The sequence below is a fragment of the Moschus berezovskii genome, chromosome 6, assembly GCF_049115385.1.
Source record: "Moschus berezovskii isolate FMDL1 chromosome 6, NW_MosBer_1.0, whole genome shotgun sequence".
Classification (NCBI taxonomy): domain Eukaryota; kingdom Metazoa; phylum Chordata; class Mammalia; order Artiodactyla; family Moschidae; genus Moschus; species Moschus berezovskii.
In genome coordinates, this window is record NC_142465.1 from 102,805,685 (window position 1) to 102,828,435 (window position 22,751).

Sequence of the window (22,751 nt, forward strand, 5' to 3'; positions counted from 1 at the left end):
GCTTGCTCAGTCTTGCCCAACTTTTGGTGACCCCATGTATTATACAGTCCATGGAATTCTCCAGGCCAGAATACTGGAGTGGGTAGCCTTTCCCTTCTCCAGGGGATCTTCCCGACCCAGGGATCGAACCCAGGTCTCCCACGTTGCAGGCAGATAAGGGAGAATTTGTAATGTTCTTTTCCTTTTCTTTATATGTGAGGTTCACTTATGACCAGTGCTTTCTTACTAAGAAGCAAGTTATTGATATTAGTTATTTGTAGCTGAGATTTCTTAAATTTTACATTTAATACTTTCTTAAAGATAGTTTTCTTATGTTCACATAAGAAACATAAGAAACATTTAGCAAAACATCAGAAAGGAATATTGTTTTGGGAAAACCAAGGTTAGGAAATTCTCAGTTTCGATATGTGGAAATTAGTGGTCTAAACTTAAGAGTTTCTGAACATCTGTTGTTTAGTCACTAAGTTGTATCTGACTTTTTTGCAACCCCATGGATTGTAGCCCACCAGGCTTCTCTTTACATGAGATTTCCCTGGCAGGAATACTAGAGTGGGTTTCCATTGCCTTCTCCAGGGGATCTTCCCAACCCAAGAACTGAACCCGTGTCTCCTGCGTTGGCAGGTGGGTTCTTTACCACCGAGCCACCTGGGAAGCCCCTTCTGTATGTTAACACATGTTTAAATTTCCCATTTTTTTCCCTGCATAATTTTCTACCAGTCTCTCAGTGACTTTAAGAGCTTCCTTAAAACACAACCTGAGAATACTTGAGCCACCACATATATATTCCTGAGCCTAGAGACCTTAGGCTAAATAGCCTGTTGTTTCTTCAAGTTACAACTACTGACTAATGTTCTAACATGAAATGTATCCCCAGTTGACAAATATTCCATTTGTCAAATATTGACAAATGGCATTCAGCACAAGCCAGGTCTCCCCTGTCGAAACTGATTTTGTGGAATGTAGACAGATCTCATTTTAAAACTCTTAATCGTAACAAAGACTTCAAGCTGATCTTTTTACAAAATTCTACAAAATGGGATCCTCACTGAGACTATTGGAATCTGTTTCCATTTATTCAGCAAACCTTGCTGAATACTTGCTGTGTGCTGAGGGTACATCGCATCTGTGCCAGGTTTCTCAGGAGTTCTCTGTGGTCAGAGGAGGGTAGGAAGAGGGATTTTCAGGCCAGGCAGGGATGGATTTGAATTCTGACTCCACCAGTAAATTATTTGCTCTTGTTAGACCTCAATTTCTCCATCTTTAAAATGAAGATAATATTTACTGTGGTGATTGTGAGAGGATTAAATGATTTAATGTATACGAAAGAGCTTAAATCAGAATAGGTGTTATTGATAAAGGAGTGTGATAAGTAATGATAAATGTGCTGTAATAGAGATCTGTACAAGGAGTAGCACAAAGAAGAGAATGGTCAGATCTTTAGAAATGAAGATGGGATTCATCAAGGAAAACATCTCAGAAAAACACGGTAAGATTGGGTGGGTGTTGATCAGTGAATAGCATTACTTATGCAGTTAAGTGGAGAGATTGCATTCTAGGTAGAGGGACTCTCTTGTCCTGCCCAAAACCAGAGTGAAATGAGCATCTATGAGAAATTACCTGTAAATTGGACTGTCGAAATATAGGCTGCTATCTTGATGGGTGTTGGCAGAAGCTGATGTATGTAAAGGTGAGATCACAAAGGACTTTGCTTTTCCTCTAAAGAGTCTGTAGACAGTCTTCCAGAATAATGTTGTTATTGTGTTAGTCACTCAGTCGTGTCCGACTCTTTGCGACCCCATGGATGGTAGCCCGCCAGGCTCCTCTGTCCATGGGATTCTCCAGGCAAGAATGCTGGAGTGGGTTGCTGTTCCCTTCTCCAGGGGATCTTCCTGACCCAGGGATTGAACCTGGGTGTCCCACATTGCAGGCAGATTCTTTACCGTCTGAGCCACCAGGGAAGCCTCCAGAATAATGAAGAGCCATTAAAAACCTGAAGTGGAGGACTGGCATGGCTATGTAATTGTGAAAGTAGTAAAGTAGATGGATTGGAGGTGATAAGATGATAGGCAAAGAAATCTGTTAGCTTGGTTGCTTTCAAATGTTCTGACCACATGGAGACGAATACGAAGATGTGGAGGTACATGTAAAGAAATTAGAGTCATGCAACAGTGTTTACCAATATATTGTGTGGCATGCATTCTGAAGTTTTCTGTTTCAGAATGCTGGTTTCAGCACATTAAATTGTTTTTACCAACTAAAGACTTGCAGCCTGTACTTTTAAAATGTTTCAGTGACTTGTAGTTCAGCAGAAGATGGTGGGTGTCTAAATCAAGGGAAGCAGCACTAATGGAAGGGAGGGAGGAGATAGATTTCAAAGTTATTTCAGAAGTAGAATGAAAAGGGTTTAGTAACCTAGCTTACCTAAGTGGTAAGTTTAGGCTGAATTAGCAGGTTACCTCATTGAGTGACTGCACTCATAAACAAGACTATATGGCAGATTCTAAAAACCAAAATATCATTGTGTATCATGACTGTAGATATCATGTTCAGCTGATGTAGGTTTTTAATCATTTTTTCATATAAATTTAAATGCTTGTAATTTGCCACAGGTTCCATTATTTATTCATGATCTGCTTTGTCCCTGGAATCTGGGAAATGTTGACAAATGGTGGTGACTGTGAGTTCAGTTTGGTTTACGTGTCATTGAAGCTATTCAGAAAGCTGTTAATAACTCTGTGGGTCTGTAGCTCAAGAGAGAGAGATGGGCTTTTCGGTTTATTCTTGATAGTTACAGCTGAGGCAGTAGAGGAAATCTCTGAGGGAGAGGAAGCACAGGAGGAAAACAGCAGGAGGTGAACAGAACTCTAGGAAGCACCTGTACTTGAGGCAGACCGAAGGGAATGAAGCAAACAAGAGGAAACAGAACAAATAATCAGAGACGGTAAAACTAATCCTGGAAGGAGAGGGTCAGACGTTTTTGAGGAGCCAGCAGTGCAGTCGTCAGTGAGACGGAGAGCGCGCTGACTGTGGCGCGTGGGAGAACTGTAACCTGTACCAGACTAGTTCATTGTGCTAGTAAGGGCAGAGGCCGACTTTCAGTGGCGTGTGGGAGAACTGTAACCTGTACCAGACTAGTTCATTGTGCTAGTAAGGGCAGAGGCCGACTTTCAGTGGCGTGTGGGAGAACTGTAACCTGTACCAGACTAGTTCATTGTGCTAGTAAGGGCAGAGGCCGACTTTCAGTGGCGTGTGGGAGAACTGTAACCTGTACCAGACTAGTTCATTGTGCTAGTAAGGGCAGAGGCCGACTTTCCGTGAGCTAAAATGTGACCCAGAGACAAAAGATTGAAGACAGTGAGTGTAAACTATTCTTTCTTGAAAGCTGGTGTTAGAAGGAATGCCAAAGCCCTGGAGGGGGGGAAAATGAGAAAGATAGGCTGGTTGCCTCTCTGCCTCAGAGCCCATAGGTGATAATATGTGACCCAAAGCCCCTCCATGGTATGTTACTTGGTGATGTTGTTTTCTTTCAATTCTTTGATTTAATCATGAGTTTAGCTATGTGGATGGGAGGTTTTGAGGTGAGATGGAACAAAAGGAAAGTTTAAGAGATAGGCAGTTGTGAAATTAGTCTGACTATTCACAATGGAAGGATTTTCCTTCTCAATAGAAGAGTAATGCTCTGCATTTGATGAGCCCTTTTGCTGTATTTTCCCCTCTCTCATGTTGATGCCCTGCTTTTAATGTCTCAGATAGCTCGGGGATCCCATGAAGGTTGCTGCCACGGTCCTCTCATGCTCCGACTTTTTTCTCTGAGTCCTCAGCTACTCCAGTACCAGAGATCTTGCCCTCAGGCAACTAGACTCACCCTTAATGCAGCAACATATTGGGCCTGAGAGCTGATGCTCATCGGTAGCTTCTAATTTCTCTTCACCAGGCATAAATGTCACTTTTCAGACCTAAAATCAAGCTCAGAGCTGATTTTGGCTTCTTTACCATTTCAGGTAAAACGTTTGACCCTGAAATTTTCTTAGACATCTCCAAATAATTGATTTTTATGATAGACAGAATGAAGTAGGATAGATTTTGTCTATATATGTGTTTTTAAACTTCTTAATGGTGTTTTAATCTATAATTCACTTAACATTTTTTTAATCAATTTACAGTTATACTTTCCAATGTATTGTCCTGTCTGGTTTCACCTAGGAGTCATTCGTTTTGATTCCTAACAGTGACATTTATCTGTCTACGTATCCGTGGGGCATGGTGTGTATGTATTCCTAGAAAGGAAAAACGTGTATGCGTTGTCTTCGTTAGGCTCACATTCCGCTTGTAGACCCTCTTTCCATTACTGTTTGACCCTGCAGTTGTTTTTCCGTTATGTAACTGTATTGCATTCCCATTTTAGATCCAACTGAGGAGCCAGCACCACAGGCCACCAATACAGTGGGTTCTGTCATTGGAGTAATTGTTACCATCTTTGTGTCTGGAACCGTATACTTTATCTGCCAGAGGATGTTGTGTCCACGGATGAAGGGCGATGGGGAAACCATGACTAACGACTATGTAGTTCATGGACCAGCTTCCGTGCCCCTTGGTTACGTGCCACACCCCAGTTCTTTGTCAGGATCTCTTCCAGGTGAGCCAGGACTGACCCATTGAGAATCAAGTCTTGGCAAGATTGCCAAGCTTCCATTATGGAAATAGAATACTGCCTAGAGTCTACTTCAGTGTAGACTATTTTGGGTTTAAACAGTTACAAGGACAAATGTTAGCTTACTTTTAGCACCTTCTTTTTACACAGAAGACCTTAGGTATGGTTTGGTAGAAATTGGCAAAGGATACAAAGCGAATACATGTACATACAAGCATTTATATTAATATGTCATACGGTTATTGCATGTACACTTCCTTTCTGGGCTTCCCAGGTGGCGCTGGTGGTAAAGAACCTGCTTGCCAAAGCAGGAGATGCAGGAGACACGGGTTCGTTCCCTGGGTCGGGACAGTCTAGAGGAGAGCATGGCAGTGCACGCCAGTATTCTTGCTTGGAAAATTCCATGGACAGAGGAGCCTGGCGGGCTACAGTCCATGGGGCCACAGAGACTGAAGCGACTTAGCACGCGTGCACTCTGCATTTCTAGAGGTGCTCTGCTAAAGTTAATCAGCTGGCCATTTGTTGAAAAGAATCATAAACCACAGTTCATTTGGTTCACTACCAAGAGACCTGTACTGTGGAGCCCAGGAATTACAGGAGGCCGAAAAAACAGATGAGGTTTCCTTTTCAGCAGATTTAGAAATGCCTGATTGATAGCAGGGAGGAATACATCATCTTACGTTTTCTCCTAGCTTAGATGAAGACAGTGGGAGGAGGGTTTATTCAAGCATGGCCAGGATGGCAGATGTTCTATCCTTGGGGAAGACTGCATTCCTCTAGGGAAGTACAGCTTTCTTTTCAATATGTTTTGGTACCCTTAATGAAAAGAAGCCTTTCTTGTAATAAATATGGAGAAAGCGATACCAGGCCAAAAACCCTGTGAAAATGACTTACTCTGGTTGTTAGCTGTAAGGAAATAGATGATTTTTAAATTGTTAATAAATTGCCTGTTGCCATACCTAGTTTGTTAAGGTGGAATTTGGAAAGTCACTTATGAAAAATAGAATTTCTTCTTTAGCATTGTGGTTGTGATTACAACACCATTTGCATCCAGTAAAGAAATAATTTCCCATACATTGAATTTATCCTCCTAACAGTGGGTTTACTTCTCTTTCGAGCAGACCTATTGCTTTGTCTAGCCTGCTTTGCACTTCTGCCCTTCACCGTTGTTTTCTTCTCAGGTCTTCTAGGAGACTGAAAACCTCTCGTCTTGAAGAGCTCCTCTTCCACTCTGGCGAGTAGGAAGGGCCAGGAGCTATTCTTGGCTTTGTGTTATAGGCCAGCTCTCAGTCTCCACTCCTGGAGAACATTTGTTTGCCTTTTCCAGTTAGTATTTTCAATTATTATTGGGAAAAGAGGGCATAAGTTGTTTGAAAATGGAGCTATTTGACTATTGATATTTATAATTCTAGGACTAAGGAAAATGATTTCATGCTTTCTTATAGATCTCACTCAACTTCAGTATTTATCCTTCATTTTAGGAATGTCTCGTGGTAAATCGATGATCAGTTCCCTCAGTATCATGGGGGGGAGCAGTGGACCCCCTTATGACCGAGCCCACGTCACAGGAGCATCGTCAAGTAGTTCATCAAGCACCAAAGGCACTTACTTCCCTGCAGTAAGCAGCCTGTTTTCCTCTGTTCACTTTGAATGCTAAGATAAATAAGATCTTAGATGTTTAACTTACTTATTAAATATGGGTACTTAGTGATGGTATTATAAAAAGGTTTTAAAATAGAATTTAGACATACAAGGCCCAAAGGATTTACCACCACCATGTGAGCACTTAGAATGTGCTCAACTTAATGACTGTGTAGCAACCAGCATATTTGAAAGTACTGGACATTAATTTCATATACCAGGTGAAAGTAGAACTGTTGAATAGTACCTTCTGAGAGGCTAAGGACCGTCATTCTGTGACCTCCCAAAAGAAGGAAGTACATGTGGTATTTCTCCTAAGTAAGTAATCTTTCTCTAAATGTTTAGAGAACCTAGTTGTGCGACACTTAAACCAGTAACCTGTAGGTTGCAGATTTCCTTCTCATCACCTTGTGTTATTTTACCCCTAATGAAATTGTGTCTTGAGGGGTGGAGAGCCACAGTCCTAAAGTATTGTTTTAGGTTAATTCTTTGAAAAAGAGGAAGTGAAGAAGAATATGAACAGAGATGAAGGAAGAGAAGTTGAGAAAAGGCTAATAGTCTCTGTCTGGATAGACTATTCTTATTTCAATCATTTGGTTTTCTTTCCTTTTAGATTTTGAACCCTCCGCCATCCCCAGCCACAGAGCGATCACATTACACCATGGAATTCGGTTATTCTTCAAACAGCCCTTCCACTCACAGGTCCTACAGGTAATACACATCCTCCTCTAGGGTCAGTCCACATACTTATTAGAAGGAAGTGTTTGTGTTTTGAGTTTGCTGTGGCCCTGGCTGAGTAGATGATGGTCACCAAGAGAGAACAGGCATCTTGTCTGGGTAATGCTGGTATTGCCTCTACCACAAACCCTTTTGTTTCAGGGCATTAGACTTCCTTTAATTAACGGCTCGTTGATGCACAATATTATGTAAGTTGCAGTTGTGTAATTTAGTGATTCACAATTTTTGAAGGTTGTTTTATTCCATCTGTAGTTATTACAGAGTGTTGGCTATAGTTCTATGTTGTACGGTATATCCTTGTAGCTTATTTTACACCTAATAGTTCATACGTCATTCCCCTGCCCTTTGATTTCTCCTTCCCACTTCCCTCTTCCCAGTGGTGATCACTAGTTTGTTTGTTCTCTATGTCTGTGGGCCTGCTTCTTTTGTTATTTTTGTTATTTTGGTTTGTTGTGGATTCTATGTATAGTTGATATCACATAGTATGTCTTCCTCTGTCTGAGTTATTTCACTTAGTGTATATCCTCCAACTCCATCTGTGTTGTTGCGAATGGCCAAATTGCACTCTTTTTCATGGCTGAGTGTAGTCCATTGTGTGTGTGTGTGTATGTGTGTATACACACACTGCATCTTCTTTATTCATGTGTTGATGGACACTTAGGCTGTGTCCATATCTTGGCAATTGTAAGTAATACTGCTGGAAATATTGGGGGGATATATCTTTTCAAATTAGTGTTTTCAGTTTTCTGGATACCTACCCTAGAGTGGAATTGTCAGGTCATATGATAGTTCTAGTTCAGTTTTTTGAGAAACAATGGCTGCATCAGTTTGCATTCCCACTAACAGTGTAAAAGGATTCCCTTTTCTCCATATCCTGCCAGCACTTGTTATTTGTGTTTTTTGGTGGTGATAGTCGTTCTGACTGGTGTGAGGTGATAACTCACTGTGGTTTTGATTTGCACTTTGCTGATAAATAGCCACATCAAGCATCTTTTCATGTGCCTGTTGGCCATCTGCATTTCCTCTTTGGAAAAATGTCTATTCAGGCCTTCAGAGAACTCTACATTTTTTAAAGAGAGCCGCAAATTTTTTTGTGGCTGGCTTTTGTAGTATTAAGATAGAGCCTCCAGGCTTTGGCCGTATTCTAAGGAAAAGTTACCCCCAAAGTGACTTGATTTCAGAATATGTTACTGCTGGGGTTAGGTTTGATTGATTGTCTCCAGTGGAATTTTGGGATAAGACGGAGGTCTGGAGAGTTAGGAGAGCTCTAAAATAGCAGGAGTATTAAGGGCACAGAATTTGAGAAAAGCTGAAAGAAGCTTAAGTTCAGCTCTTGCTTACATATGTTGTTATTACAATCTGGAGTGAAAGGTTTCTCATATAGTTGCATGGAATAAATCATGACTCATCAAAATAAGCTGCAATGTGTTTGTAAGCCAGAAAAGGGGAGATATTCTACCTTTGTGCTGATTTGTGACTCTGTGGAGCAGAGTGAACAGGTTCCGTCCTAGTGTGTCATCCTTACTCTTTGGTCTTACTGGACAGGCCAACAGAAAGTCAGAAACTTACATTCTCTTCAGACACTTAGTGCCCGTGTTTATTGGCGTCACTCAGGTGCCCATTATCTTCTCAATAAGGTGTTTCCTTGCATTCCAGTCGATTGCCCTGATGTATATATAACCTTATAGATGTGTAGAAATGAAGTGGAAACTGTTTTACACAGTATCTCATTCAGAATCCTTATGGCATTTTATTGATAAGATAGGTTTGACTCCGAAGTGATTGATTTATATTTTACTTTAAGTGTTGCTTTCCTTACCCCAGGTTTGTTTTAAAAACTCAAAATAGAAAGGCAGAAACCTGAAAATTGAAAAAACAAAAGGAAAGAGCTAAAATTTTACTTTTAAACAATTGCTTTAAATTAAACACTGTTGGATTCAGGTAAACATAATTGCATCAAAAACAGTTCTTTTTTATGAAAACTTTTTTATTTTGTAGTGGACGATAGCTGATTCACAGTGTTACGCTGTGATAGTGTTGGGTGCACAGCAGAGTGACTTGGCCACACATACACCTGTTTCCATTCTCCTCCAGACTTCCCTCCCCAGGCTGCCACGTAACATTGAGCAGAGGTCCCTGGGCTATACAGGAAGTTCTTGGTTAACCATTTTAAATATAGCAGTGTGTACACGTCCATCCCAAACTCCCCATCTGTACCTTCCTCCCATGGTCCGTGTTGTGTTTCTGCAACCCCCTACCTCTGCCAGCAATGCTAAGTTCGTTCTCTATGTCTGTCTCTGAAAAGCAGTTCTTATTTAACTGTTTCCTACATCTCAAATTAAGCCCAGTTTATTTCTTCAGAGTGAAACTTTTTATCATTTAAATTTTCTTGGGTGTGGGGGTAAGGTTTGCAAAACTTAATACATTTTGTAATCTATTTCCTTTCTCTCCTCTGGTGTTTTTTTTTTTTTTTCCTCCTCTCCTGTGGAAATGGAAGTATTGGGCCTTTTAATTGTTGAGCCAAGAAATTTCACCAAGGCTCACCACCTGATTGGACAGAAAGATAAGACCTAAAAAATACTGTGACATCATGTCAATACTGGTAGTAAAAGTGCTTGAGAACCTGCTTAGCAGGTCATGTAACTTTTGGTCTTTTATAGCCGTTTCTTTTGATACAGAGGGCTTGCCTCAAATGGCATGTGTCCTGAGGTGTGTTGCCTGGCACATCGTTAGCTGTTTTATAAATTGTTGCTTCATTTTTACACTTGCTCTTGCCTCACTGTTGCAGTCATTTTATTTGACAAGAAAGCATATAAATAAATCCTGATTGGGATAAATATGAAATAAGATCAGCTTTACTATACTTAGACTGTAAAATGGTTTAAGAACTTATAGTAGAAATGATGGAAGAATCAACACTTTTTAAGTCAGCTCTTAATTTTACTAGTACATTTCTCTTTCCAGTGTGCCTTTTTCTTCAGTTAGCCACGCTACAGACTTAACAGTTACAGATTGCTTGAAAAGATAGCTTAAAGGGTGTGCAAAAATAAATTAGGTCTCTGAAATACGTTTTAGAAAACTCACTGGTTCTGTATGGATACCTGGAATTTGTCATTTTGGTGTTCAGTTAGAGCCGCTCTTAACGGCAACATGCTTGTCTACATACAATATAGGAAATTGACACTCCTTCCCCCAAATCACGGTAATTTCCCTGTACTACTAATGGGATAGATATGTTCCTTAGGCTGTCTGCCAAAATTCAGCCTGGCTTATACAGTAATTGTTCAAGAGAGAATGAAGTAGAGAGAGTAATGAAGTCTTCGGTCATCATTAAATTATTCATCAGGTAAATCATAGAGCGTTTGAGGAATGTTCAGGGAATGCTCACATACTTGAGTAATGTAAAATCATAAAGACACATTCTCAGAGATCATGGAAAGGCAGAAATTAATGTGAACTCCGGGAGTTGGTGATAGACAGGGAGGCCTGGCGTGCTGTGATTCATGGGGTCGCAAAGAGTCACATACGACTGAGCGACTGAACTGAGCTGATACAGACTAAATGTGAAATGAGAGATTTTTCCAAAGACGATTAAATACAGCTTTGAAAAGTTCCTTCTTATTGATACAATGTTACTTAAAGATGTTGTTTTTTAGTCACTAAATCTGGTCTGACTCTTTATGATCCCATGGACTGCATGCAGTCTGCCAGGCTCCTCTGTCCATGGGATTTCCCACACAGGAATACTAGAGTGGGTTGCTGTTTTCTCCTCCAGGGTATCTTCCCAACCCAGGGATCGAACTCGCATCTCCTGCATTGCAGGCAGATTCTTTACTGTGGAGCCACTAGGGAAGCCCAACTTAAATACATAAGCACACATCCAGAGGTTAGAATGGGTTCATCATTCACAAGATAATGCTGTCTTCCTCCTTCAGCCTGCCTTTGAAAATTGCCTCTTGGTTGGTGCCAGTTTAAATTATCATAGTTGATTGTCTTCTAAGTCAGGTTTACATTTAATGCCTCTGTATTGGATAGAGAAACTGCTCTTCTATGTAACTAATTCCTTTTCTGCTTTCTTCCCTGTATCAGCTACAGGCCGTACAGCTACCGGCACTTTGCGCCCCCCACCACGCCCTGCAGCACAGATGTGTGTGACAGTGACTATGCTCCTAGCCGAAGGATGACCTCAGTGGTGACGGCCAAGGGCTACACTAGTGACTTGAACTATGACTCAGAGCCTGTGCCCCCACCTCCCACGCCCCGAAGCCAGTACTTGTCAGCAGAAGAGAACTATGAAAGCTGCCCGCCTTCTCCATACACGGAGAGGAGCTACTCTCATCACCTCTACCCACCGCCACCCTCTCCCTGTACAGACTCCTCCTGAGGAGGGGCCCTCCTCCTCTGACTGCCTCCAACACAAAAGTGTAAATACAAATTTGGTTGAGATCTGGAGGGGGGGGAGGGAGCTATCAGTGAAGGATGAGGCAGACCGTGTACAGTTAAAATTATAAATGGGGTAGGGAAAACTGGAGATATTTGTACAGAAGGAAAAGATATTTATATATTTTCTTAAAATAGCAGATTTGCTGCTTGTGCCATAAAAATTTGTATAAATAATAAATTTGTACTAAAAGTTTTATTTTTGCAAACTAAATACACAAAGCATGCCTTAAACCCAGTGAAGTGACTGAGTACAAAGGAAACAGGAATAAAAAAAAAGGGCATCACTGACCAGGAATGTCTGGGGCTTTATTGATACCAAAAAATTTTTTTTAAAAAAAGCAAAGAAATTAAAGTCCATCTCAGCAGCAAACCATATATACTCGAAGGAGCCCAATGGCCTTCACATTAACTACCATTTGAATGCCAACAAGTTTAAGAAATGAAAGTCAAAAGAAAAGAATACTAATTTTGGACAAAAGGCTTTGTTTTCTCTAGGGGTCCAATAATTTTAGCGGGGAAGATAGTTCTAAACATTCATTTGGGGAGCTTCTGTTGTGGGAGAGATGAGCTGTCTGGTAAGATGCTGTGGGGCCGTTTTGTTTGCAAGCCTTCTGTCCCCATCTTAAAAGTCACCCCTCTGTCATACATCAGTTTGTTCCCTGGGTGATTTCACCTTGCTTCCTCCCTTAGCAGCATTATATTTTGCCAAGATACCATAATTTATTCACCATAAAATCTGGGGATTGATTAAATAGAATTTGCTAAATAAAAGTTTCGTTTTAATATTTCTACTAATTCCATTCCCCAGTCAGCTTAGCTCTTCAGTTGGACTGCTGTGTCCACATAAGGATCAAAGGTTAGACAAGTTACTGTTCCTCTTTATTCCAAGATTGTTTTAATGCTCAATACAGTGTCCTTTTACAGCACATATAGAAAGTGTTTAAGAGTTACAAATTTAACCATTAAGTTTTTGTTGTAAATTAATCATATATCCTTGCAGTACTTTCAGCATATATCACAGTATGAAATCATTTTTATATATATTTTTTCCTAGTAAAACATTTAAATATGTTCCGGTTAGAGACAATCTATTTTAAAAGAGGATTTTTTTTTTGTTATCGTTAGGTTTTCCCTTTATTAGTTGTTGATGACATTTTCCTGTTTTTAGGCTGATTTTTCTCAGAATGATCTCTACACACATAACCTCTTTCTAATGTGTGGTGTGAATTGAATACAGTATCTTTCTGTTAACCTAATGTGAATATTAGATTGTTTTCAAATTATCCATGAATTACTCTTATAATCACCTCTTATATATTTTTACGTGTCTTCTCTCTTACTCCATTATGGATTAAGGTGATTTAACAAATTTAACGATATGGCTTACCTGAGAAGGAAAACTATGAACTTTTCAGCTGTCGGAACTTGAGTAGAGGGGGATAATGGAAGGCTCTTCCGTGCTCTGCCTGTCCCGTGTGGTACTGGGGCTGCTGCTGCTGCTTCAGCTGTCAGGGCTGACCTGTGAAATGATGCTGGCACTGCTCTGCCACCTTACCAGAAGTCAGTTTCCTGCTTTTTACATGTTTCCAGCACTTCTCTGCTAAAGTTGAATGTGTTTTTAAACTAATGTATTTTTACCTTAACAGATGTTGGTCAGTTACTTAATGAATGATGATTTTTTTTTTTTTTTAATTCTGTTTTGCTGAGGCCACCCTGTCTAGATTTCAGGGCCCAAGAGAAAACCATGGAAGAAAGGATTTATAATTTTGGTGGAGGTGAACTAACTTTTTAAGCAATTAAAGATACATAAGTAATCTTTTTAAAAAATTAAAAAATGCGGTTTCAGAATATCACATCGGTTATTGGGGTACCTTATATGAATCAGGTGCACTTGATTTTGCATATAAATAAATGGTAATCCATCAGTGTCTTGCATTTCAGTCAGACGAGCGTTAACTCTTCCTGTTGACAGAACAAAGTGCTCAAGTTCTAACAGAATGGAAATTGAAGGTGCATTCTGTGACACACAGAGGCACTTGATGCTCACATGAAGATGGAAAGGTTAGCAATAACTGGGTATCAATTAAAATATGAGAATTCTCGATGTTTACATTTTTTAATGTGCATCTTTATCTGGTGGGCTTCCCATGTGGAAACTTGCACTATAATGAACTAAGAAGAATATTGCCTTGTTGTATCTCAGTTCAAGTGCTTGTACTGCGATGGCAATGGCCTCTTCTTGCAAAATACTAATTTGTGTGCCAATTTGTTTGAAATTATTTGAAGGCAGTTCAGCTTAGTCTCAGAATCCTCTTTCTCAATATTTGAGATGGAGTCTTAACATTTTGGGGAATATTTGAAAGGTACAGTTTGAGAGAATTGTCAAAATTCAGAATGGATTTATTGGTCCTCAGGTTATATGGACAGTTAAGCTTTAAAGTAGACCATCTTGTTTGTTAAACACAAGATCTTTAATTGGAAGATAAAAAATTAACATGTGAGCCCAAATCAGGGGAAAAAGAAAACCATTTTGAATTTGGATTATTTTGAGTTTTTGAATTTGGATTATTGCTAGATGCATTAGCCATGCTGAGGGGCAATGAATAAAATTTCATTATATTCCTTAAATAAAGTAGTATTTGTTGTGATTGTATATCTTAAAAGTGTGCCCACTTAGTGATGTGATTAAAATGACCTGAGAATTGAACTTTAGCATAGCATACTTTCTGTGCACTACAGTAAGCTTTTCTTCACGGAAGTGGTCTTTTATACTTCTAAACTTTTATAACCTTGAACTTGGCTCCTGCAGAGCTGTTTTTTTGAACACTCGCCCAAAGAATTTTGCTGCTTATATCAGATAATGGCATATTCACATATGAATGGCATATTCATATTAACAGAAAAACAGTTAAGGCATAGAATTTTCTCAATACTGATTTTTCTTTCGGGAAATTTTATTATGCATCTGACATTTGCTGTAAATCTAGCATATCGTGAGATAGTACATGTTTAGCAGAAAATTATCATTACTTTAATTTTAATAGAAAAATACTCTGATGTACCACCAAAAGATATCTGACCCTTTAGTCAGTTTGAGAACAGCTGTTCTGAAGGACTCATATGTATTTAGAAATGAAGACTTTACAGTACATTTTTATCTAATATAGACCATTAATTGGGATGGGGCTTTGAGCAAAGGGTTGACTTGTTCATCATTTTAAAATATTCCAAAGTCAGTAATTTGTATAAGACCAACTCATTTAATGCTAAGATATAGAAATAGCCACGTCTGCATTCGGTTGTAGTCAGTTTGGCAGGATAATTTTTTTGTTTTGCTATAAAGGCTCATTAATGAGGAATACTGCCAGTAGGTTTAGTAGCTGTGTCTTATCTAACCTATTAACGAACTGTGTATATTTATGTGACCTGATATCAATAATCATAGTATAGAGACTGTTTTTGGTACAGGAAAGGCCTGCCTTCAGCAAGCCAGCCTGGCTCTCTGCGATAGGTCTGCTGCTGTTGTTTTGGGCCTAGACTAGATTCTTAAAAAGTATAGTTTTTAAAATTGCTTTATCTCTTGCAGGGGAAAACTTGTTAGTTCATTAATTTTGCATGTCATAAAAGCAGCATGATGGTTATTACTATTACACATCTAACAAGATTCAGGGGAAAAAAAAAACACCTTGGTCTTTTCATACCTCCCAAGTATGTCATACTTTCAATATGTGCAGTACTTCATTCTGAATAACGACATGAGTAGTATGCCTGGAGTGTGGATATGAATATGGGATTATCAGATGGCTGACAAATGTTTGAACATCAATAAATGAGACTGCAGACTAAGTGTAGACATGGACCAAGTCTTAAAGAAGTTCATAATCAAGTGCTGTTTAATACATATTCTCAGAATTCTTAAACTCAAGAAATTTAATTTTGTTTGGTACTCCTTTCCTTATTGCACACCTAAAGTGAACCCAGAGAAATAACAGATGATTTTACAAAGTACTGTAGCATATGTATAGTTTCCGACTTCTGGAATTGCATCATTTTACAATGGACTCAAACTTCAGCTTTTGAAATTCTCAAAAGTTGTAAAGGATTTTGGACCCTAACGCATAACATGATTTTAAAATTGTGAATCCATATACTTAGGATATTTGACTGGATTCTGCCTCTTTTTTCAACTAATTCTGTACCTGAATGGAGAAAGGGGAAGATTCTTCAGTTTATCTAGATGATTTAGAATGAAATTACTGACCTCATCCTTCTTCAGTTCAGGTAAATTTAATTGTTCCTTTTTTTTAATAAGCCCTTCTTAAACCATTCTTAAGTTACTGCTGAAAAAATATCATCGTGACTTTGCAGATACAATTATAAAGAACGTGATGTCTCAGAAGTGGAATATAGACCTAATGAAAAAATAACTTTTAATTTTCCCATTACTTCAGGTTTGTCCAAAAGGTAACACCAAAGAATTATACAGTCTGCTTTGCTTAACTGTCCATTCTTTAAGAAATAATTTTTAAAAAATCACATGTAAGCAGGGCAGGGGTATAGATATATAGAAAGATAGATATATATATATATAGAGAGAGAGAGAGAGAGAAATCTCTATCTCACTAAATACTAAAGCCTAAGTAAGAATATTAAAAGGAAAATAAAACAAGTCTGATTAAACTAAGATTACATGAAATTGAGTATCTAGGATTAATTGAGAACATTTTAATGAGAGTAAAGAGGATACTGAGACGCTTAAGCTGAACTAGTCTTATTTGCAAGTGAAGGATCTGGTGCTGCTTTCAGATGTTTTATCCTCTGTGTTTTTAAATTTTTTAAGCTTTAATCTTCGTCATTGTCTTAAAGTCAGCTGGTATTTCTTGTTCATGGACTTTGGTACGATGGTGCTTTGCAAGGATGTAATTATATTTTAATGACCAACATTTGGTCAGCCCTTGTCCACTATTCACTTCCCCCTTTTTGTAAAATAAGTGCTTTAATTTTAAACTGTATAAAAAATACCTTGTATAAATCCCCCTTTTGATTATTACAATAAGTTGAGTTGTAACAAATGAAATGTTGATTTTTATAATAAAACAGTGGAAAATAAAAGTGTCATTTCTTTTCAGCAAGAAATTAAAGCGGTTGTGCTTTGCTATGATAAATGAATGCTGTGTTTCAGACACAACAGAACTCACCTTTATTGTTTGCATTTCAAATAAAATACAACTTTGGAATAGAGGTTTGAGCATTTCAAATAAAATACAACTTTGGAATAGAGGTTTGAGCAAGGCCTTGCTTTGTGCAATGTTGACAATACCTGTGATTGGGAACAAAATAAGGAAGATTTGAGTTGGCTTATCCTCTGCACAGCAAAGCCAATCTACTGACACCAGGTTGTGGTATAAGAAAGCACAGCGTTCATTTGCAGGGCACCAAGCAAAAAGAATGGGCAGTTTGTGTTCAAAGACCCAAACTCCCTAGTGGCTTTCAGAAAAGGTTTTTTAAAGTTAACATTTGGGATAAGAACTGCAAAGGACTTGACTTTGTTCTGATTCAGTTTGGTTCAGTCGCTCAGTCGTGTCTGACTCTTTGTGACCCCATGGACTGGAGCATGCTGGGCCTTCCTGTCCCATCACCCGCTCTGGAGTTTACTCAAACTCATGTCCATTGAGTTGGTGATGCCATCCAACCATCTCATCCTCTGTCATCCCCTTCTCCTCCCGCCTTCAATCTTTCCTAGCATCAGGGTCTTTTCAAATGAGTCAGTTCTTCGCATCAGGTGGCCAAAGTATTGGAGTTTCAGCTTCAGCATCTTCCAGTGAATAGTCAGGACTGATTTCCTTTAGGATGGACTGGTTGGACCTCCTTGCAGTCCAAGGGATTCTCAAGAGTCTTCTCCAACACCACAGTTCAAAAGCATCAATTCTTCGATGCTCAGCTTTCTTTATACTCCAACTTTCACATCCATACATGACTACTGGAAAAACCATACCTATGACTAGATGGACCTTTGTTGACGAAGTAACGTCTCTGTTTTTTAATATACTGTCTAGGTTGGTCATAACTTTTCTTCCAAAGAGCAAGCATCTTTTCATTTCATGGCTGGAGTCACTATCTGCAGTGATTTTGGAGCCCAAGAAAATAAAGTGAGCCACTGTTTCCCATCTATTTGCCATGAAGTGATGGGACCGTATGCCATGATCTTAATTTTCTGAATATTGAGCTTTAAGCCAACTTTTTCACTCTCCTCCTCTTTCACTTTCATCAAGAGGCTCTTTAGTTCTTCTTTGCTTTCTGCCGTTAAGTTTGGTGTTCTCTGCATATCTGAGGTTATTGATATTTCTCCTAGTAATGTTGATTCCAGCTTGTGCTTCATCCAGCCCGCCATTTTGCATGATGTGTTCTGCATATAAGTTAAATGAGCAGGGTGACAATATACATTCTTGACGTACTCCTTTCCCGATTTGGAACCAGTCTGTTATTCTGTGTCCAGTTCTAATTGCTTCCTGACCTGCATACGGATTTCTCAAGAAGCAGGTCAGGTGGTCTGGTATCCCTATCTCTTTCAGAATTTTCCACAGTTTGTTGTGATCCACACAGTCAAGGTTTTTGGCATAGTCAATAAAACCAAAGTATATGTTTTTCTGGAACTCTCTTGCTTTTTTGATGATCCAGGGGATGTTGGCCGTTTGATCTCTGGTTCTTCTGCCTTTTCTAAAACCATCTTGAACATCTGGAAGTTCATGGTTGACGTACTGTTGAGGCTGGCTTAGAGAATTTTGAACATTGCTTTACTAGTATGTGAGATGAGTGCAATTGTGCGGTAGTTTGAACATTCTTTGGGATTGGAATGAAAACTGACCTTTTCAGTCCTGTGATCCCACCCATTAACAGAAAATTGGATTAAAGGTTTACTGAGCATGGCCCCACCCATCAGAACAAGACCCAGTTTCCCCCTCAGTCAGTCTCTTCCCATCAGGAACCTTCCCTAAGCCTCTTATCCTTCTCCATAAGAGAGCAGACAGACTGAAAACCACAATCACAGAAAACTATAACCAGTCTGATCACAGACCACAGCCTTGTCTAACTCAATGAAACTATGAGCCATGCCGTGTAGGGCCACCCAAGATGGACAGGACACCGTGGAGAGTTCAGACAGAATGTGGTCCACTGGAGAAGGGAGTGGCAAACCACTTCAGCATTCTTGCCTTGAGAACCCCATGAACAGTATGAAACGGCAAAAAGATGTGACACTGAAAGATGAACTCCCCAGGTCTTACGTGCCCAATATGCTACTGGAGATGAGTGGAAAAATAACTTCAGAAAGAATGAAGAGATGGAGCCAAAGCAAAAACCACACCCAGTTGTGGATGTGACTGGTGATGGAAGTAAAGTCCAAGACTGTAAAGAGCAATATTGCATAGGAACCTGGAATGTTAGGTCCATGAATCAAGGCAAATTGGAAGTGGTCAAAGAGGAGATGGCAAGAGTGAACATCAACATTTTAGGAATCAAACTAAAATGGACTCAAATGGGTGAATTTAACTCAGGTGACCATTATATCTACTACTGTGGGCAAGAATCCCTTAGAAGAAATGTAGTAGCCATCATAGTCAACAGAAGAGTCTGAAATGCAGTACTTAGATGCAATCTCAAAAGACAGACGATCTCTGTTCGTTTCCAAGGCAAACCATTCAGTATCACAGTAATCCAAGTCTATACCCCGACCAGTTATGCTGAAGAAGCTGAAGTTGAATGGTTCTATGAAGACCTACAAGACCTGCTGCTGCTGCTGCTAAGTCACATCAGTCGTGTCCGACTCTGTGCGACCCCATAGATGGCAGCCCACCAGGCTTCCCCGTCCCTGGGATTCTCCAGGCAAGAATACTGGAGTGGGTCGCCAGTGCCTTCTCCACAAGACCTTCTAGAACACCCCCAAAAATGTCCTTTTCTTTATAGGGGACTGAAATGTAAAAGTAAGAAGTCAAGAAACACCTGGAGTAACAGGCAAATTTGGCCTTGGAGTACAGAATGAAGCAGGGCAAAGGCTAATAGAGTTCTGCCAAGAGAACGGACTGGACATAGCAAATACCTTCTTCCAACAACACAAGAGAAGACTCTACGCATGGACATTACCAGATGGTCAACACCAAAATCAGATCAATTATATTCTTTGCAGCCAAAGATGGAGAAGTTCAATACAGTCAGCAAAAACAAGACCAGGAACTGAGTGTGGCTCAGATCATGAACTCCTTATTTCCAAAATCAGACTTCAAGAAAGTAGGGAAAACCACTAGACCATTCAGGTATGACCTAAATCAAATCCCTTACGATTATACAGTGGAAGTGAGAAATAGGTTCAAGGGATTAGATTTGATAGAGTGCCTGAAGAACTATGGATGGAGCTTCGTGACATTCTACAGGAGGCAGTGATCAAGACCATCCCCAAGAAAAAGAAATACAAAGAGGCAAAATTATTGTCTGAGGAGGGCTTACAAATTGTTCTGATTAGTTGGTGGTAATGTAGCAGTGGTATTTCAGGAATCTCTGTCATCAACTTCGTGATACCACCAGTCTGGATTGTACATGCTTGTGGTCAGCATGTAGTCACCATCGTCTACCTGGATGGGAGGGTCTTAGTTTCTGTGGAATAACTCAGAGATAGGCATCAGATTGTTATATATATCCTTGAGAAGGAGCTGTTTTATCATGGAGCTATTGTCATTACTTTTCTTGCTTGACTGCTTTTCCTTTATTTCTACATTCCCCTGCTTCTCTAATTAGCAGGAACTTCAGGAATCTCGGAGACTGAAGCCTTATTCTGCAGGCAAGAAACAGGAGGGCCCCACAGGGTCCAGCTCAGTTTCACAATTTGTGCTTCAGAATGCTCTTGTTATTAGTAAATTCCTGGAGGACATCCTGATGTAGGCTCTGAGCCACCCCCTTCTCCTCCAAATTCTCTTTAAAAATGAACGTTGCTTTTCCTGGTGCAGAGCTCAATAGGATATGATGTTACCGAAGGGTAGCAGAATATACCAATGCAAAATATGCCGTGTTGGCATCTTGAATATTTTGATCAATAGGCCCTTAAAAAATAGCGAATGCAGAGAAAAGCTGTCTCTGAATTCCCGTTATCTACCTAAAGACAGATTATCTAAAAGGAACACAATTGTCATAAATGGTAAATTCCCTCCCCCGAGAGTTTCATCAACCAGGGAAATTGACATCACAGGAGTTCAGTTCAGTCGCTCAGTCGTGTCCGACTCTGCAACCCCATGAGCCACAGGACGCCAGGCCTCCCTGTCCATCAGCAACTGCCGGAGTCTACCCAAGCCCATGTCCATTGAGTCAGTGATGCCATCCAACCATCTCATCCTCTGTCATCCCCTTCTCCTTCCCTCAATCTTTCCCAGTGTCAGGGTCTTTTCAAATGAGTCAGCGCTTCACATCAGGTGACCAAAGTATTGGAGTTTCAGCTTCCACATCAGTCCTTCTAATGAACACCCAGAACTGGTCTCCTTTACGATGGTCTGGTTGGATCTCCTTGCAGTCCAAGGAACTCTCAAGAGCCTTCTCCAACACCACAGTTGGACAAAGTAATGTCTCTGCTTTTTAATAGACTGTCTAGGTTGGTCATAACTTTCCTTCCAAGGAGTAAGAATCTTTTAATTTCATGGCTGCAATCACCACCTGCAGTGAATTTAGAGCCCCCCAAAATAAAGTCAGCCACTGTTTCCTCTGTTTCCCAATCTATTTGCCATGAAGTGATGGGACCAGATTCAGAAAATCTTAATTTTCTGAATGTTGAGCTTTAAGCCAACTTTTTCACTCTCCTCTTTCATCAAGAGGCTTTTTAGTTCCTCTTCACTTTCTGCCATAAGAGTGGTGTCTTCTGCATATCTGAGGTTATTGATATTTCTCCAGGCAATCTTGATTACAGCTTCTGCTTCTTCTACCCCAGCACTTCTCATGATGTACTCTGCATATAAGTTAAAAAAGCAGGGTGACAATATACAGCCTTGACGTACTCCTTTTCTTATCTGGAACCAGTCTGTTGTTCCATGTCCAGTTCTAACTATTGCTTCCTGACCTGCATACAGGTTTCTCAAGAGGCAGGTCAGGTGGTCTGGTATTCCCATCTCCTTCAGAATTTTCCAGAGTTTATTGTGATCCCCACAGTCAAAGGCTTTGGTATAGTCAATAAAGCAGAAGTAAAAGTTTTTCTGGAACTCTCTTGCTTCTTTGATCGAACTGATGTTGGCAGTTTGATCTCTGGATCTTCTGCCTTTACTAAATTCAGCTTGAACATCTTGAAGTTCTTGGTTCATGTACTGTTGAAGCCTGGTTTGAAGAATTTTGAGCATTACTTTGCTAGCGTGTGAGATGAGGGCAATTGTGCGGTAGTTTGAACTTTCTTTGGCATTACCTTTCTTTGGGATTGGAATGAAAACTGACCTTTTCCAGTCCTGTGGCCACTGCTGAATTTTCCAAATTTGCTGGCATTGAGTGCAGCACTTACACAGCATCATCTTTTAGGATTTGAAATAGCTCAGCTGGAATTCTATCACCCCCACTAGCTTTGTTTGTAGTGATCCTTCCTAAGGCCCACTTGACTTCAATTCCAGGATGTCTTGCTCTAGGTGAGTGATCACACCATTGTGGTTATCTGGGTTATGATGATCTTTTTTGAATAGTTCCTCTGTGTATTCTTGCCACCTCTTCTGAATATCTTCTGCTTCTGTCCATACCATTTCTGTCCTTTATTTCTTTGCATGAAATGTTCCCTTGGTATCTCTACTTTTCTTAACGAGATATCTAGCCTTTTCCATTTTATTGTTTTCCTTTATCTCTTTGCATTGATCACTGAGGAAAGCTTTCTTATCTCTCCGTGCATTCAAATAGGTATATCTTTCCTTTCCTCTTTTGCCTTTGGCTTGGACCCTGCAAATAAATGCTGTACTTTCCTATACCAAAGCCTGGTGTCAGTAGGTTGGCTTTACGAGCAGACCCAAGTTGGATTTGGTAACAATTTCTGCAGCCACGTAGGCACTCATCATCTCACATGGATATCTCTCATGTGGCACCTTAGACCCTAGTTTGTGGTCTAAGTTTGTGGTGGTTCTGATTCTGTCTAGCAGCTGCCTGAGCACATTTGTTGCTTACCACTGACTGGGAGTCACTGGCCCACAAGCTCTTGATATTTGTGTAAAGGAAACATGGCATTTGAAAGAGGTGGTTGAAGTGTCTGGTGAGCAGCAGAAGTCTTTTGTGTGAT

At 39.9% G+C, this 22,751-nt stretch overlaps 1 protein-coding gene across 2 annotated transcripts in view; it reads left to right on the forward strand.

Moving 5' to 3' along the window:
* Positions 1-16,759, forward strand: part of LRP6 (LDL receptor related protein 6) — a 182,098-nt gene extending 165,339 nt beyond the window's left edge. For both annotated transcript variants that reach the window (XM_055396305.2, XM_055396307.2), the window contains exons 20-23: positions 4,406-4,636; positions 6,133-6,269; positions 6,906-7,003; positions 11,120-16,759. In XM_055396305.2, the coding sequence (XP_055252280.1) occupies positions 4,406-4,636; positions 6,133-6,269; positions 6,906-7,003; positions 11,120-11,414 (761 nt within the window). In that variant the 3' untranslated portion in view covers positions 11,415-16,759. The remainder of the gene's footprint in view (positions 1-4,405; positions 4,637-6,132; positions 6,270-6,905; positions 7,004-11,119) is intronic.
* The last annotated feature ends 5,992 nt before the right edge of the window (positions 16,760-22,751 follow it).